At 35.8% G+C, this 19,076-nt stretch overlaps 1 protein-coding gene across 3 annotated transcripts in view; it reads left to right on the top strand.

Annotated features, from left to right (window-relative positions):
* LOC100552577 (uncharacterized) overlaps positions 1-19,076 on the top strand; it is a 96,307-nt gene that overhangs the window by 40,142 nt on the left and 37,089 nt on the right. For all 3 annotated transcript variants that reach the window (XR_010002573.1, XM_062969802.1, XM_062969803.1), the window contains exons 12-21: positions 234-314; positions 1,413-1,575; positions 4,738-4,812; positions 5,676-5,828; positions 7,087-7,192; positions 10,464-10,557; positions 13,207-13,412; positions 16,103-16,176; positions 17,534-17,608; positions 18,314-18,446. Coding sequence is in view for 2 of the 3 variants with exons in the window: in XM_062969802.1 (XP_062825872.1) it covers positions 234-314; positions 1,413-1,575; positions 4,738-4,812; positions 5,676-5,828; positions 7,087-7,192; positions 10,464-10,557; positions 13,207-13,412; positions 16,103-16,176; positions 17,534-17,608; positions 18,314-18,446 (1,160 nt within the window). In the remaining variant the exon portion in view is untranslated. The remainder of the gene's footprint in view (positions 1-233; positions 315-1,412; positions 1,576-4,737; positions 4,813-5,675; positions 5,829-7,086; positions 7,193-10,463; positions 10,558-13,206; positions 13,413-16,102; positions 16,177-17,533; positions 17,609-18,313; positions 18,447-19,076) is intronic.

Genomic DNA, 19,076 nt, shown 5'->3' with positions numbered 1-19,076 from the left:
AAGCTGCTCAGGAGCTTTATCTGAAGCTCCTATTTGAGGGGCATATTCTTTAATTAAAGGGATAAGGTTCAATTCTATGGATTCCTGTGATTTGTAGTTTGGTAAGGTACCAACTTTCTTTGGCAGAGAAGACCCAAGACCTTGTCAAATTCATCTATCTGTATATATCTCCATCCATGTATTCATCCATCAATCTATCTAGATATTACAGCTGAAATGTGCTCTCATTCTAGAACTGAGCCTGCATGTAGAGCAGCAGTGTGGACTATTGGAGAACTACAGCAACACTTACAGAGAAAACACCCCTTAGCCTCGTAAGTCTTTTAAAAAAATTGCTTATTGGACTCTCCTATTGCCACATGTTATTGTTTCACAGTGTTTCTGTTGTTATAACAAGCTATCTTCAGTTATTGCACATACATTCAGTTAATGTACACAGTTTTACTTTTGAAATATTTTTTTCTTGTAAGTTCATTAAAATTGTCCTACTTTTCTAGAGCACTATATGTGATCTCTAGCCAACAGGTTGTGTGAAACAGTAGAATTTTAGTGAAAGTTAATAGGACAAATTGAATTTTTTGTATATATTTAATATTTCTAACATCAGAATCCTTTCCATTGGAAGAACTGACAGCTCTGGGTATCAAAATAAGTAATCCACAACCTTTTGTATTGGTTTGTGAGTGGGCTATAGTGGGCAGTCCATTAGGTTCTATAGTACAGAGAAACTGATTTGCAGTCTTTAATAAGACCTACATAATAAGAATTTCAATGTAGATATTAAAATGCTAGCTATAAAATACTGGCACTTTGTGCAAATCGTCCAATCTACTTTGCAACACTTAACTTATAGTCATTATATTTCTAAATTAAAAAGCAATTAAAGTATACAAAATGTTTCAGGGATAATGGAAATACAAATATGTGGAAAGAAGGTAATTCTTCTTATTAGTTCTGGAATAATGACATAATCAGATCATCAACAGAAAAAAACATCTGAACAAGTTATTATCTCAGAGTAGTTTACTGATTTGTCAAAAAAATATCATTCCCAGAAAAGAAGACATACGAAAGTAAGATAATAATGATTCAAATATGATTGTAAAAAGTAAAATAGATGAATAAATAAAATAAATCATAGAAATACACTTTGCTATTTCCTATGCGTTGTCTAATATCTCTATACATGGACAGTTTTTGTAACTATTATTGGAACTTTTCTCTCGTAATTTATTTTTAATTTATTGCTCAAGGCATGTATAGTTTCCAAGTTAATTTTATGTAATGAATTTCTTTATCAAATAGAATTTGTATAAAGTTTTTGTGAAATTATAGTTCTAGTAAACATGAAAGTTGGCTTGCAATCCATTATGTGCATGCTTATTTGGTGCTGATTTAATATATTTTCCTAGCTGTGTTCAGAAAAATGAATATTTTCAACATACTCGAAAAAGAAATGTTAAAACCCCAGCCAGATGCGAATGCCTCTGCAGCTTATCCTCACCTTTGTGCTATTTGACAGATGAAGGAATGGTGTATGCAGATAGTCAGGAATTTCTGGTTCTTGGTATGCAGGTAAAAACCCCCAAAATATTCATCTAATTAAATTAATTAACTAATTTGAGAATGATGTATAATTTGCATATTTCATAGTTATTGAAAACACACATACTAGATTCTGTAAAGGTGTATATACTTGATACTTAAAAGTACACTAGGTTGTCCATATTGGGTTTATTATTGACTGCTATGAATGCAGCCTTAAGAATATTGGTTAGTCTCTTTTGTGCAACATTGCAATTTGGGGGATTTCCCACTCTCTTCCTTGAGGAACTGGCTGAGGCATGCAGTGTCATTTTTAAAGGGTGTGTTTCTGGAAAACAGAGTGGTTAAAATATTCCCAGGAAGTTTATTTGGATAACATCTGAATTAAGTAGGTCAGAAATTAAACTCTTCAAACATGCAGATTATATATTTGATACAGAGTTTCCTTATACTATCAGTCTATCCATTCTTGGGCTCTCAGACAGGATGTCAGACAATAGTATTCCAGGGCCTCCATCAGAGGACTTTTCCAGCTTGGTTATCAGAGGTTCTGTTTGTTTTCTTAAATTATCAGTTCTAAAAATTCAGCGTGGGTCACTTTGCCTACTGTTTAGTATATGCTATGACACTGAGCTTGGTAGCTGACATTGAAAGTGAACAAAGTTGCAGCATTGCTTGCAGAAATGACTAAATGCTGGGAGCAAAAGAGATTTGAAATCAAGGTTCCATTTTTGTCTTTTTCTGTTCCCTTGCTTTCTCACTGTAGACTGGTTGTTCTTGGTCTATGCCTTCAAATCGTTTACTTGAAGACACTGGGGCATTCTTGGCAAGATTTGTTCAGAGGGAGTTTGCCTCGTCCTTCCTCTGAGGCTGAGAAAATGTTACTCAAGGGGGTTTCCATAGCTGAGTGGAATATGATCCCTGGTCTCCAGAGTCCAACACTCAAATGCACTATACCACATTGGCTCTTCTACAGATTGGTACCTTCAACTTAAGTTGACTTCCTTCCATACATCTCATCCCTTCTTTTTCACTCTTAACTAGTAGTAACAGACCCAGTATTTATAACTCTCAAGGATATTGTTCATTCAGATAAACTCACTTCAGTGAAGATGGTCATTAGTGATGACAACAGTTTCCACTTAAGCTAACATCTGGAAAAAGATGTTTGCTTAAGAACTGGGCCCTAATAACCATACCTAAAATCTTGGAGTTGTGTTTTGAATAGTAATAATAATTTTTGATAATGAATTATGAACAGATCCCCTTTTTGGTCTCAGAAATATATCTAAGATGCTGTGGAAAATCCAGGCCGCTTCTAGACAAGGCTTTTCCAATGTCCTATCCATGGAAGTTGACCAAAGATGTCAACTACAGCAGAGTTTTCCTATAGTTTCTTTCATCTTTCTTTTCTTTGGCAGATAAAAATAACATAATAGCTTCACACTGCATTGTTTTATTATAAGTAGTAGGAGCCCACTGTCTGGAAACAGTCCTAGTAACAAATATTAAGCTATAATCAGTATCATACTGGCAAAGAGAAATTAGTTATGTGTTTATACTATTCTACACTTCACCTCAGAGGAAAATAAATTTGTAAACAGAATCTTGCAGCCATTAGAAACTAGTTCCCTGGTTATATATACTCATTGTTGGAATCATAGATGTCTTAAAGGGCCAGACTTAAAAGTGGCTTCAAAACAGAGTTTATTGAAACAAAAGGAAAAGGACACAGGGATACTTAAATGCAGTTCCACAGGTCAAAGCTCAAAAACCCAAACCAGACCTGGTCCAAAAGGTAAACAGAAATGTAATCCAGATTAACTGGATGCAAAGAGTAACAAGTCAAACAAAGCGCTCTAAGGCAAAACAAAAAGGCACAGTACACAAATGGTTAACAAAGGGAGTTGCAAGAAGAGAAGCATCCTCAGCTGAAGTCCTAGGTCGAAGCAGGAGGAATCCAAAACAGCGTTGCTCCAGTGTCCGCAGAAGCAGTGTCTTTAGCCAAACCGGTTCAGGTCCAAACTGCAGATCCGAGTCCAACGCCAAACATGAAATAGGCAGCAGCAAGACTACAAGAAACTTTCCCAATACACAGCACACGAACGCACATCAACACCTTGCCTTCTGCAAAGACTCCTCATCCCTGAACCCACTTTTATCTACAAATCACCATCAGAAGATGAACTGACCACCGCCCCATCACCATCCCCCGCAGCTGCTCCCAGCTCTTCATGTGAATTCCCTTGACTCTCCCTCCAATTCCTCCATCTCCTGTCAAGACTTAGATCCCCCCAATAATCAGTTGGATCCCCTGGTTGCCAGTCTTCACTCCCAGAGAAACCCATAAAGGTATCACTAGTTGTCGGTGCCTCACAAATAGCTTGCACTTCTCTTATCTTAGTTCAATCCATGGTGCCTCCTTCTTCTCTTTCACTCATTGAACCATCATCCCCAGAGAATCCCTCAAACGACTCTTCATCTGTAGATGCTGTAAGTATGTCCCGGATCCTCTTTCTCTGCTGCTCATCATCAGATTCCTGCTCCTGAGTAACCCTTTTCCCCCTTCTGGCATCCATACTACTGTTTGTAACATTACTGACAGGCTCTACTACAACACTCATTGCCAGTTTATTAAATCTACTAAATAATAATTTCACAGATTTTGACAAGATGATTGAAAGTGAATGTTCATGCAATATGCAAGTTCCAAATATTTACATTATTTATTTTAGGAGTTTTAAACATTTGAGCAGATAAAGCCAAAATTATTTAGGCTCTTGACTGACATAACAACCCCCCTATATACAGTTGTGCCTCTGGGAAGGAATCAGTACAGACTCTGGTAGAATTGTTTCTCCACCTTTGATGCATCTCTGGTGCTTTTTACAAATTTGAAACATTTCAATCTGCCCACAGCCCCAGCCTACAAGTTTCTCCAAGTTTCAAGGAAGTTTTCTACTTATTGTTTTTATCATTAATGAAGAAATAATATCCTGAATGCTTCCCTTTTAGAAATGACTTTCTTCATGGGGCATCTCCATATAATAGTTTCTTCAAAGATGCTTTGTTTCATCAAGTGCCATGTACCAAATATGTATAGGTTAATAAGGTCTTGAAATTATTGTATAGCTATGTGCATGCAAGACAAAAGTTTTGTATCACATTTGACATAATGATATTTCTTAAAAGGATGGGAGAGTTCTGTTTCTTCATACCTCTATACAAAATTTGGTATATTATGAGATGGCGGCCACTAAAGATCCAGTAAGTACACTTTTTGACCTTCATTGATGATATTAAAATGAATATTTATTAATACATAATGTAGATGGGTTTTTTATTTAAAAATCTGTAAACAGTAATACAACCATAAAAGGGATAGATTTAAATTTTTACATACAGGTCATATGTAAGGCCTATATTCCTTTCTATGCAGTACTTGCTATACCTTTCTTTCTATACATCTACACCAGCCAGTTGGCAGTCATCTGGGAGGGAAAGCATTTTTCACCTGTGTACCCTTCTGATCGTCTGCACTGCTATGCCCAGTATGACTGGAAAGGTTGAGCTTGTTTTCAACCAATTGGGACAGGGACGAATAGCTTTGGAGGTATGTGAACAGCTTGAGAGCTTGTTTTCAACCAACTTTGAGGGGTAGGTTTTAGGGTATGTGATCAGCATGAGGCAGTAAAACTGCTACTTTTTGCAATACTTTTGACCAATATGGAATAGTTTTAATGTGTACAGTACTTGGATTTTTTTTTTAATTGGAGGCTTCAGGGCAGCTTTAGGAGCCGCTAGTTGGAGGCCCAAGAGTCTCATGCAGCCCATGGTATATCATTTTCCCAATCCTGAACAAAATAATGTATAACAGTATGTATATATGAATGCTGAAAATACAACTGAGCACATTTAATCTAATATAAGGATAGAAATGGAACAAAACATATTTTTAAGACTCATCTTTTCATTGAAGCTGTTGTTATTGTTACCATAACATATCAATGCATAGGTCAAAACGTATATTGGAATATTATATTTATGTTCATTTGTGAGATTTTTGATTTGAACAGGTATGTATCCATTCAGTAATCACTGTTATTAAAGAAGCACATCAATTAATTTAGGTGATCCGCTTAAGACATGATACAACCCATCACCAACTGATTATTATATACCAGAGGCTAAAACACAAGATGATACATTTCAGAAGCTTGCCTGCTTTGAAGCTGGTCTTCCAGATACAAGTATCGGATGATACCACTGTTTTCACAAGGCTGGTGAGCTACAGGAATAATGCAGTGTTACTGTGAGATTGTGACGTGTTGCTGACAAGACTATTATTGGCTAGTTTTATCAAACATTTTCTCTAAAACTCCTAGCATGGGCTTTATGTGGTGTTTGATATTCTAGATCAGGCAGGCCCCTACCCTCCTCTTCTTCCGTAGGAGCTTAAAAACCTGGCTCTTTCAAAAGACCTTTGATACTTAATTTGGTGTCGAACTGATCTATCTGCCCATTTTAGAATAGCCCCATTCTCGAGGTGTTGCCAATGCTATATTGCACTTTGTCCATTTCAACTGTGAAATTACCTGGCCCATTTCGGCACATGTTGCACTTTGCCTGGGTTCTATGAATTAGTCTCCAGTGTTAATATTGTATGTTTTATGTTGATTTTAACGATTGTTTTTACTGTAATTGATGTTTTTATTGGATAACTGTTTTATTGCTGTGTTTTGATATTTGATTGTTTTATCGGGCAAGGCCCCATGTAAGCCGCCCCGAGTCCCTTCGGGGAGATGGGGCGGGGTATAAAAATAAAGTTGTTATTATTATTATTATTATTATTATTATTATTATTATTATTATCATCATCATCATCATCATCATCATCATCTCTGGATTAATCTTTTAGAACAGAGTACAATGTAACTTTTTGTTATTTTCTTTCAGAGGGCTACAAAATTTGAAAAGGATTCACAGAAATGAACCTGAAAAATACTTATGTTAGCATAAGCAAAACAGAAAGCATTTATATATGTTTCCAGAGAAACTACTATGGAATAATATGACAAATTCCCTTACAGATTTCAGTCTGTTATAAGAATTTCTGGGCACACAGCCATTTATGCAAATCTTCCAAGTTACATACTCATAAAGCATAACAGTCACAGCCCAGAATTGAGAAATGCTATTAATAGTTCTGACTGTAAAATAAAAGTATTAAGTTGAATGGAATAACAGCACTGGGATAAGATCCTACATTTATGCTTTTTATATAACAAATACATAGTTTATGGCCAATTACCTATGGTAATGATCACTTCCAAAGTAATCCCACCAGTCTTTCATATAATATTGCAGAAATAATGAAAAATCAAAACTCTGACTGAAAAAAACTAGTCACTTCATAAAATAAACAAGAATGAACATTCAGTAGAGCAATAGACTAAAATGCTGTTCCTTTATTAATTTTAAATTAAAGCTTTAAGTAGAAAAGATTTAACATATCAAACTTAACTTGTATGCGTATTTCAGAACAGTTCACTCATTATTGGCCTAACATCTGGAATTGTAGATATTTTAAATATCCGAAATGAAGAGAAAGGGATCACATCTTCTGGAAAAAATATAAATGAGAATGGTAAGATCACTGTTAATAACATGAAAATGTTTGCAGGGTAAGCACAGCTTTAATGCAACAGTTTTACAATATTTAATATGGGAATAAATCAGTCATTCAAATAAGAACAAAAATAGGATTGCTTGTTTTTTATGCATATTTTTCTGGCTATGTAACTGGGATTTGGAGGGGCGGGACGAGGTACTAGTTTTGTCAGTCCAAAGGATCAAGACAATCACAGCTGCTTCTTTGAAAGGAGGCATGGCTACACATTCTCTCAACAAAGCATTTATACCTCACCTGCAGGGTTAATGCAGAGCACAAGAAGTTTAGGGCTGCTTCTCATTGAAGCCCCTCCTTGTCCCTAAAGCCCCTCCCCATCCTTGATGCTCTATATTGAGGACTTTCATCCTCATCCAGGCCCAAGTGTAGATTGAGATAGCAGATAAACGTGGGAATCCTTTCCAGTGAGAAATATAGACAGGAAGGTTCAGATTTGAACAGGGCAGAAGAGGGAGAAATTGTGCTTTTGCCCCTGTCTGAGCATTTCCTAGCAGTATCCCTTTCCCTCTGAATCTGCTTGCGTTCCCAGTGAGGAATGTGCTTGGGGCACATATGATTAATTTTATATCAAATTATGAATTAACGAACAACCAAATAGTTTCAAAATCTGTGTAGTCCTTGTGTTGTTTTAGTTTGGTTTAAACACATTAGTGTATGATAGGGGCCAAAGAAGGAAATGGACCATATATACTCAAGTATAAATCAACCCAAATATAAGCCGAGGTACCTAACTTTACCACAATAAACTAGGAAAACTTATTGCAGCTGCTATCGCACATTTTCCTCTCCTCCTCTCTCAGCACAGAGACCCAGCTGGGTCGCTGTGCTGAGAGGGAAGAAGAGGAAGGCATGCAGCTTTTCCTCTCCTCTCGGCACAGGTGGATATGTGCTGGATTGCTGTGCCAAGAGGAGAGGAGAGGCCTTCCTCTCCCCCCCCCCTCTCGACACAGAGACCCAGCTGGGTTGCTGTGCCATTTGCTGAAAGAAGCCATTTTCAGGGCTTCTACCACCTGTGTGCCTCCTCCTCTCTCCACACAGAGACCCAACTGGGTTGGTGTGCCGAAAGTAGAGGAGGCGCATAGCTGGTAGAAGCCCTGCAAATGGCTTCTTTCAGCCCCACGCCTTTCTACCAGGAACCTCACTCGAGTATGAACCAAGAGCACCTTTTTCAGCATAAAAACCTCGGCTTATACAAATACTGTAAATATTTGTTGTTTGTTTCTGCCCAATAATAACTGATATAACACAAGATATGAATGTTATAGTTCAAGTTTTTCTTTGGTGTATATATGTAAATGGTGACATGTAAACAGGCTCAGTGTCACAATCTGAGTTTTCCTAAAAACTGGTCAAGCTTGACTCATATATATTGGAGGTGAGACATGCCTGTTGAGTGTGGAAACATCTTCCTCATCTACTTGCAACAACTAATTCATACTTTCCTACCCACAATGCTGGCGTTTCTCTTCTGTGTAGGTGGCTTGCTGCAAACCTGGATTTAAGAAGGAAAAAACTCTTGTTTGTTCAGTTCCTACACTCATGACCATTGCAAAACAACACAACTTGCCTCCAGCACTTTCACACAGAGATTATTAGCTGCTGCTCTATCCAAGAAGTAAAAGAATTAATTGCCATTACTAAGTTAAATCCATAGCACAAGAAGTGTGCTATGCTAAATTCAACAGTGATTGTGGAGGCAATATAGTTTAGTGGTTGCTACCATTATGGATTGTACACATTTTTATACATCATATAAATAGATGGTTATGTGCAAGATTTATTTGGGGGTGTTGTTTGTGGGTGCATTAAAATACAGCCCTTTTTGGAGCTACTAGATTTCTTTGTGAATCAACCTCATTGAGTTTCCACAATTAGATATGCACATACATATGTGTCAGCTATATTGACAACTGAAGGAAGATGAAAATTCAGTGTAAAGTTCAGATATTGATACTGCCTCCTCACCATGAAGGGATGGACAGAGTGTAGGACTCAGAAAGTTGAATAACTGTTTCATGGCCACTAGCACAGTTTCCTCTGTGATTAATCTAATCATAGAAAGTCAATGTCTCAAATTTAATGATTCCACAATTAAGTTTTGTTTCTAATATTCAAGGAGGAGAGGAATAAATCAAACTAGCTTTTTAGAAGTTTAAAAAGTATAACAACTGCATAACTATATGCTGTCCATTACAACTAAATGACAACTGAGCAATTATTAAAACTAAACAAAACAGAAAAACAACAACAAAGCATACACACATAAACACACACACACACAAAATGAAAACTACAAACTTCCCACTCCCTAACTGATTATTATTATTCCTTATTTATCTACTCCACTTAAACTATAATGTAATAATACTTCTACTTTGGAAAACACTGTACTAATTCAGTTGATAAATATCCCCATTGTTGATGTGAAAAAGTAACAAAAAGGTCCTAATCTTTCTAAAAGTTAGTCAAAGATAGTTTACAATAAGACAGCTGAGTACATGTGGCATATTAATCAGCTGGCATTCCCAGTTAACATTTGAGATCTTGAAACACCTCTGCCATATATAGGGTAAATAAGCTTCTAGCCTGACTTTTTTATAGCTGCTGTTGCAGAAGGGTGTGTTGACACTAGGCTAAAACAGATCCGCGCATATTCCAGAGATGTAAAAGCTAATTATTTTATATATAACTTACCTGAAAAAGTAGGAGCCCCTGGTGGCCAAGGGGATAAAAGCCTCGTAACTTGAAGGTTGGGTTGCTGACCTGAAAGCTGCCAGGTTCGAATCCCACCCGGGAAGAGTGCGGATGAGCTCCCTCTATCAGCTCCAGCTCCATGCGGGGACATGAGAGAAGCCTCCCACAAGGATGATAAAACATCAAAACATCCAGGCGTCCCCTGGGCAACGTCCTTGCAGACGGCCAATTCTCTCACTCCAGAAGCAACTCCGGTTGCTCCTGACACGAAAAAAAAAAAAAACCTGAAAAAGTGAGCCAGTTTAAAACATTTTGGAAAATAATTTATTCATAGATCTTATGCCTTGTAAAAATACCCCAACTGCAATATAATACCATGTTTCATAGGATAATAACAGTGAAGAAAATATTGTACTCTAAATAATCTATGGAAATATTCTGATAAGTGGGATCATGGTGATTCCCTGAGTATATTCAAAACCTGCATTTAGATACTCACCATTCACATATTATTTCATTTTTTTTTGTTTTTAAGGGGAAAGTGTTTATTCTTGCTTTGACAACTACCATGATGGCCCTGTAGTAGCAGTTGATTCCTGTGAGAATCGTTCTATCTTTTTAAGTTGTGGGTAGGTAAGGATATCAATGTGATCTCTTTATATAGAAAAAATAAGAAAAGAAATAAAGAGGATATACTGTACTGTTAACCTGCAGAGTGTCAGCTCTTTGATATATTCGTTTAAAAAAAGTAGGGCCAAATTCCCCAAAGAGAAGTTATGGGCAAGGAGACTACAGCTATCACCTTAATTATCCAGAGTCGGGGCCGGGGGGGGGGGGGGGGGAATTAAGACAATGGCTACTGAAATAATTTTACTTGGTGTTTTTCTTTCCATTGTTGGACTTCCCATTGCTATCTTCCTCTTGATTCCCCCTCCCTCCCTTTTCCCCAGGACTAGGGCTCAAAGTTGGCTTAAAATTACAATAAGCTAACTGGGAGAGGAGCAGAAACTTACCTTGCCCTAGTATCCTCCGAAGTATTTAACCCCTTTCAAAATGACACAATATCAATATGGCTTCCGTATAATTATATTTTTCACAAGATTACATCTTGTAAAGTACATACTATATGTAATAAAATTAACTTCTTATGGGTGAAGATTCCTATGTGCCTCCCTGGTAAATTAATTTCGTAACTGTGCAAAGTGTTTTCAAAGTACTATGAGTAAACATGTATCTTCTCTTTAAACTCCGAAGGAGTAAAGATAGGTTGCAATTGTGCGAAACAGAATCCATCTGAGATTGTTTTCCTATCAACTCTTCTGTATTTTCTCAAAATATTGCTGGCAACTTCCAAACTCAGAGGAATCTCATAAATCTAAATGTTAATTGGGATAGCATTTGGGAGGCGGTGTGTTTTCCACCCTGATTGAGGGTATAGACTGTGACTTATATTTTGACTAATGAGATCTCTGCCTCATTCCACGAAAGAAATGGGTGTTGTACTTTGTAAGGTTAAGATAAGCAATGTGTATGTTTTCTACTCACCTGTCAACGTACCACATCCTCAGGAGTTTCATAAGATTTTCTTTGGCAAAGATTACTCGGGGATGTTCACCATTGTTTTCTCTCAAATATAGCATACTTCCCTCATTATTTCCTGGTGATCTCCCTTTCAAGTACTAACAAACCTAACCTTACTTAGCCTCCAAGATTGGATAGGATCTGGTTTCATTAGAATATTTGAGAAACGGATCACTGTGAATTTATTCAGGATGCCCTGTATGACCTCAGTAAAATGTAGTGATATAAATAGAATGCTATGTTATTCAGTAGTACAAAATGCCTTTGTAAACACCTCATTAGGTTTGAGACTCATCAGGTAGAAACAGGAGGAAAGAGATCATCAAAACTTAGTCAGTCTTAATGACTCAAAGCCACTAGTAGAGTGTAGGTGTAAATGAAGGTCTTTATTTCTATTGAGAAACTGGCTTGATACTTACATAAGCATTTCTGAGACCCCTTCTACACTGTCCTATATCCTAGGATCTAACCTCAGAGATATCTAATTATCTCTTGTGAGAAGATGGAAGCAGAGAGCTGTGATATTAATGCCAATAACAAAATCCAAATTTAAAATTTACTATGGACAAGCCACTAGTTTTACTTACCCTTGCCCCTGCTTAAACCTCACCTTAAGGGAATAATTAATTTTAATCTTTTTATTCTGTATTTGCACAACTACTTAGGAGTGGGTTGGTAGGCTAGTAGGCCAGGATGCTTTGTATCTATACATGGTTTTACATGGTTTTACTGTATGTATGGGTAAGTGTGTACGTTTTGTATGTTTCACATGTTTTGATATGGTTAAAATTGACTAATCAATAAAGAGTTGTCGTTGTTGTACCTACTTATCTCAGATTATCTGACAGTCTAGACACATATAATCCAGTTCAAAGCAGATAATCTCGGATCAGATCCTGGAATATAGGGCAGTGTAGAAGGGGCTTAATAGGAATAGCTATAGATGTCAATACCCTTGTATAAGGTACTAATAAAGAAAGCATTTAGAAAGGTTTGTCACCCATGTACAAAAAAAGACATTGAAACTGAACCATGCAGCTAGAAATGTAATCTAGTTTAGAAGCAGACATGTAAAAAGGCTAGAGGAAAAAATGAATCTGACAGGAGATATGACTGCACTGTAAAAAAAACTTCTCACAGTAGAAGACAATTTAAGTAGATATTGTTAGAATATTTTTTTAAAAAATAAAATAAAATAAAACTAATACATCTGACCCTACTCCAATACATAGGTTGCTTCACATTGTTCCTGTGAGCAATTATATGAATGTGCTTAATAGTTTTAGGTAGGATCAACTTACACACTATCCAAGAAGCAGCTATAGGAGCCTAAAAGCTCACAGCTTTTAAAAAAGAACTGGCCAAATTAATGAAAGGTATGGATGGAAAAGCATAATTGTTCCTAGATTCCTAATTCCTGAGTGAAACTCATAGCTAAACTAAGGTTCATACAAATATGTACATTGCTTCTGTTCTAAACAACAAAGGCAAATGATGTTAGGGTTTCGCCACTTGACATATGATAGTTTTTAAGGTGCCACAGGATTTAATGTTAATATTGCTAACCCACACAAAATAGTTACATTAGTTTTTCTGTTAATATAAATGTTCTTCACATTTCAGGAATAAACAAATGCATAAATCTGAATGATATGTTATGACTACTTCCAAAGATGTTTCCTTTTTTTCTTTTATAGTTCAGATACTGTGATAAAACTGTGGGACCTTCAAAAGAATCTCTTGGCTGAGATCACTCTTGACAACACTTTGAGCACAGCTTGTTTCCTGAATAGTTCTGGTGACATTCTATTGGCTTTTAAAAGTGATCTTTATATCTTGCCTCTTACCAAGGCACTGGGTATATCAAAAAGAAATATTGAAACTTCTACAGTATTAGCAGCAGGTAGGATATATCATAGAATAATAGAAAGGAGACTTCCACATGCATGTGAAACATTGCATTGTACACTCACCACATAGAGTCAAGCAGATCCAATTGCCTCCAGGCTGGATGTATTCCTGGAAGTGCTGTTCCCAAGATCCCTTAAGGAGGATCTCCAGAATGGAGAAGATGAACCCAAAGGAAATGTCTCCCCTTCCAAAACATGATCTGTCACAGTACCAAAGCCACCAATAGTTATGGCAAGAAGAAAGAAGATGGATTCACCATATAGCAAGATCACTGAATGTGAATTGCTGGCTATGTGACACAGTCTCCCTCTGGAGGATGAGAGAAGAATTTACTCCGTAGTCTGCCTTGGGACCCCCTCACAATATGGATTGTTCATCCACTAATTGACTGGCCAGGAGAACATGTGACACAGGAGCCATATCTCTCATGAAAGGAAGCTGGTAACACACAAGTCCCGTGCCCATGTTTACAGAATACAAATGGATTCTCCGATTAGTCTGGGACCTATTCTAAAAACATTAATTGAATTTCTATGAAATATTTTGTACTCATGGAGTGATTTTTTCTTTTTATTCTGAAACACACTTTATATTTTATAGATGGTTGCAATCATAGACACACTAATTTGAAATTTATTTAACACCGCAATTTTATTTTCTAATTTATACCAAGGCAAATTGTCTACTAATAGTGGAACTCATTCTCCATGCATGCAAAATATACTTATGTAAAATATTATCTGTACATAACAGAGAGATATAATTATACTTTTGATAGTTCCAGTCTTTTCAGAAATAAAAACAAAAAATATTTAGGGAAAAAAATCTCACTTGCAGGCAACCTAAAATAGTGCAATTATGTTTGGGCATTTTCTGTAGTCACAGAATGCTGACTGAATGCTCTTTCAGGAACAGGAAAGGGTTGGGTGTGGGATGGAAGGTGATCACCTGAAAGACCACATCTCCCTATAAAAGCCAGCATAAGTTTTAAGATCTGGAATCCCACCACCTTCACTGGCACTTTTAGGGGGGACATGGGAAAAAGCTTTCTCTTTGGCTGTTCCCATCCATTCCGTAGAAAGTTCAGTTGACTATCTTTCACCAGTAGGTGAGGAGGTTTTTGTTTAGCTAGGACTTTGGGATATGAATTGTCTTAGCAGTAGTATGTATGCTGTATTTTATTTTTATAAGTAATTTCCGTTTTAAATATGTTTCAACTTTAAGTCATTATTTTAACAATGGCATTCAATTCTTTTTTTAATTTTTGTAGAGTAGAATTTGTAATGTAATATTATTTTACATTTTTGTAAGCTGTCTAGGGTCCTAAATTAATATAATTGGCCTTACATATCCATGCAGTCTGTATCCATTGATTCAACCATCCATAAATTTGAAATATTCCCAAAAACAAAGAATCCAGAAAAGAAAATCTTGATCTTGCCATTTTTAAAAAGGGGCACAATTTTATTCTGCTATTATATATAATGGAATTTGAACATCCACGGATTTTGGTATCCATGGAATCAAATTCCAGTGGAACCAAGGGCCCACTGTATATTCAATAACAAAATGTGACCAAACCAGCCCATGAAATGAGCATGTCCTATACTTTCCCAGTTTAAAGCAAGTCTTCATTATTCTTTTAAGAATTGGATTCAAGAAAGTTGGGAATCATCTAGCACTCAGCCAAGAAATCAGCTGACTCCCAGTCAAGAGCTAATGAGAAGACCTGTGTAGGATGAGGGGGCGGGGGATATGAAATGCAGCAGGACTAGCTCAACCAATTTTAAAGGAAATAATGTAATACACCTTACTATACACCTTATCATTAGAAGGACACCCCCACTCCAATAAAATTGCTGAACTATCACCCATCATACATAAGAACAATATATACTGTTTAAACAATATGCCATTTAATCAAGTCTCGAGCAGCAAGAAAGGTGGACTATACGTTAAGTAAATAAACCCATTTCACCCACTGTATAAAAGGTCTTACTATTAAAAAATTAGTATAACTTTGCATTTATTTGTAGAGTACAAATACTTTATATGGATAGCCTGGGATTTGTAAATATCCCAATTGTTAGTTATGCATTTTGCTGTTTTGTTTTTCCCTTTGTGTAATTTACAAAGGAGAAGCTACTGTCAAAAACACATTTTGATCTTTTGCACCAAATTTCTTACCCATTTCTAATACAGGTTGCCATGGAAATCCCATGGTACTAGTCACTGTGACCACAAATCAGATTTGCCATCCTAACCAAAATCTGAAATAAATTTGCAAATTTTGTTTTCTGTTCACTATAATCGGTGAAATCAGATGTAATAATAGCCCAGGGGTGAAACCAACAAAAGAAATGTTTATTATTTGAGTAGGAATTGAACTTCTCTCATCTCCACATGGGAAAATATAAATTGCAAGGACCCTGTGTTGTTTCTGCATTAATTCATAATGATATATTATTTCATGGGATAAGGAATCAAGAAAGTGTTCCTTTTGACAAAGCACTGAAAAAATAGTAGTACTATGATCAAGAAAAACATATCTGATTTCTTTAAAAAAAACTATACTGTGTAACATTTTTTTAAATAAAATACAGTTTTATCATAGTTTTATTCATATTATATTTTAATATGAATGATAAAATATAAATTCTGCCCCTTTGATCTCTTTTACAGAATCCTTTATTTTTGAAAGTCCACTTCTAGAAAACATTGATGTGTCTAAATCCATTGAGATGGCATCGTATCTGGTACATTCTGTTTTGCCATTACATTTTAAACTATACGACCAAAACAAATCTGAACACAGCATTTTGTCCTTACAGGCATGAACTATTAAAATGAATTGCACCAAACATCTGCTACAAAGTCTGCCACCCTCTGTTACATGCCCAGTAGTGCAATGACTCCTCAGGGAATTTCTGATTTTAGGATTGCTTTAAAACTAGACTAAGGATTCATCTACAGCAGTATTTTATCTGGAATGACAGTGTACTTGTCCACCTGTTGACCTGACACTATACTGTATCTTTTCCCTCTTTTATCATTCCCTTCCTTGGCTCCAATTTTGCCATATAGTTATTCTTACTTTTTATTAAATGTTTTGGTGTGCAGATCTCAGACTGATGGCATCATTGTCTTAACCATATGGTAATAACTCAAGGACTGAAAAGCTTAGCAATTCTAATCCTATTTCTGTGGATTCCCTGTTTTACAGAAACTGGCACAGAGAGACTTAACTTATCCCCCCTTTAACAAATTCATTATTTAGTTGTTTGGAAGCTTTGCATTGTGCAATTACAAATTCCTGTTCACAGCTATAATCGTATGCATAGATAACTAGTTTAGGTACCCAGTGATGCGCAGGTTAGGTATTTTGTAATGATAAGTATTAGAAAAAGTCATTGTTTGGTTCTGGATTTTATGAATGGGCCCATTAGATATACACATGGCTTTCTGGATGTAGGATACACATGAGTCTTCAGATGTGGGTGGGCTACATTTCTCATCATCCCGCGTCAATCCTCACTGAAACCTCACTACTATCTTAAGTTGGTTATGACGGGTATGTGTGCTAAGTTTGTTCAAGATCCATAATCAGTCACATGATGTGGCTTTTTGGATGTGGGTGAACTATAACCTCCATCATTCTGGGTCATTCCCCCACAAAACCTACCAATTCTTAAAGTTGTTCGGGCGGGGTGGAGGGGGTACCCGTGTGCCAGTTTTGATCAGATCCACAGGGGTCTCGGGAACCATGGAAATACATACATACATACATACATATTTTCACTGTTTTTCTATACAAAGACTATAGTGCTTTTTTTTACATACTTAGAATTAATTTTGATGTAGGATCAAATTTCACATTCTAGAGAGAAATACTGGATTATGGTACAATCCTCATAATTTTTCAAGGCTGTAATACTGTACCCAGTTCTTAGTCCAGTTTAATTCAATGAAACCTGCTACTGAGTAGGTATACATTGAATGACATTATGAATTTAAAAAGTCTAAATTATATAATATCAATTCCTTATAGCTAGACATTCATGCACAGTATGACCAAAAATCAATCTTTCTTTAAATGTCTTTACTGTTTTCTAGGAACCTTATAAAGGGTTTGCTTTCACCGAAGACTTTACATCAGACTTGCAGTTTTTACTTAAGAAGAAAGAAAAGGTTAGGTTATAAAGAACTTGCAGTGTAAGAAAACAACCTCCACAATGGATGTGACTGGTGTAATCCAGTCAACAAAACCTTGGGTTTGACCAACAAGAATGAATGAATGAATGAATGAATGAATGAATGAATGAATGAATGAATGAAATTGCACCTATAGTTTTATATAGATAGAAAATTATACATAACAATATAAAATATATGTGCAAAAAGAGTGTTTACCTTATATTTCTTTTGCAGATGGATACTTTCTTCTTTAAAGATAACATAAATACAGTGATCCATTAAACTGAAAACAAAATACTTTTGTTCCATAGACATCCACAGTGTTGTTGTACAGATAACATGTGATAACCTCATAAATTCTTTTCCAAGTTGCTTGAAGGAAGAGTGCATTTCAAAAGTGGTATATAATCAATACACATTAGGGCTATGTTAATTAATAGGCATATCAACATGAAATTTTATTTGATCAATTTACTGCTGTAAAGCATTATTTTATCATTTAAGAAACAAAATATATCTCAGAATGTACTTCAGTGCCTCAAATGGTATCTACTCTGTTTAAGTTATATCCAGACTTATTTAAATTAATTGGTTGATTATTCATTTTTTAAAATAGATAACTTAGCAATTAAAACAATTTAATTAATTTACAATCTTAAATACACATCTATTTCTTTTCTTTTGACTTTTATCTATTAGCCAGCTTGGAGATTACTGATGGCTCCTTCAGAGATCTACTGCTCTCCCTGCACTTCAGAAGGATCCCTGAAGATGTTTGATTTTCTGATCCAGGGTGGACCCCTCAATTTAGAAGAACAAGATAAAGTTGAAAGTAATTGTTTTTAGGGATTTTTTTAACTAAACAAAGCTGAAAGTTTGAAGTAAGGTGTCTAATCACCTCATGGGCTTTTTGTTGCTTTTTTTTTAATCTCTAGGCATGCACTCTCTTTTGTCCCAAGAACATTTATCTTAAACTCACGTATTGGTTGATTTGTTATTATTTATTTCCCGTTTTTCTTCCATGGGTAGGATTCAAAGCACCTCATAATGGTTGAATGACAAAATTACATAATATAAAAATACAACAAAAAACAACATATAAGCAAAATTAAATCGAAATATACACTACATAAACCAAATCTGACAAATTAATAAAATTAAAAACATTAAACCATTATACCATTAAAACCAGTAAAAAATTATCTGACCCTCATGCCATTAAGATTCTCCATTAAAAAGTTGTTCTAAGTTCCTAAAAACTCCATATCCTTTAGGCTGTGTTAAAATATTGTTAGTGATGGACTTGTTTCCACAGGATACACTAAGATAGCCACCTTGACTGAAACAAGCTGGGAGCCAACATATAAATGACTTCACTGTTATTAATTGCTATCAAACCAACTTTGATTTACAGTAAACTTATGAATGAGAGACTTCCAAGTCATCCTATCATCAACAACCC

The sequence above is a fragment of the Anolis carolinensis genome, chromosome 2, assembly GCF_035594765.1.
Source record: "Anolis carolinensis isolate JA03-04 chromosome 2, rAnoCar3.1.pri, whole genome shotgun sequence".
Classification (NCBI taxonomy): domain Eukaryota; kingdom Metazoa; phylum Chordata; class Lepidosauria; order Squamata; family Dactyloidae; genus Anolis; species Anolis carolinensis.
This window is presented reverse-complemented; position numbering and strand designations above follow the sequence as displayed.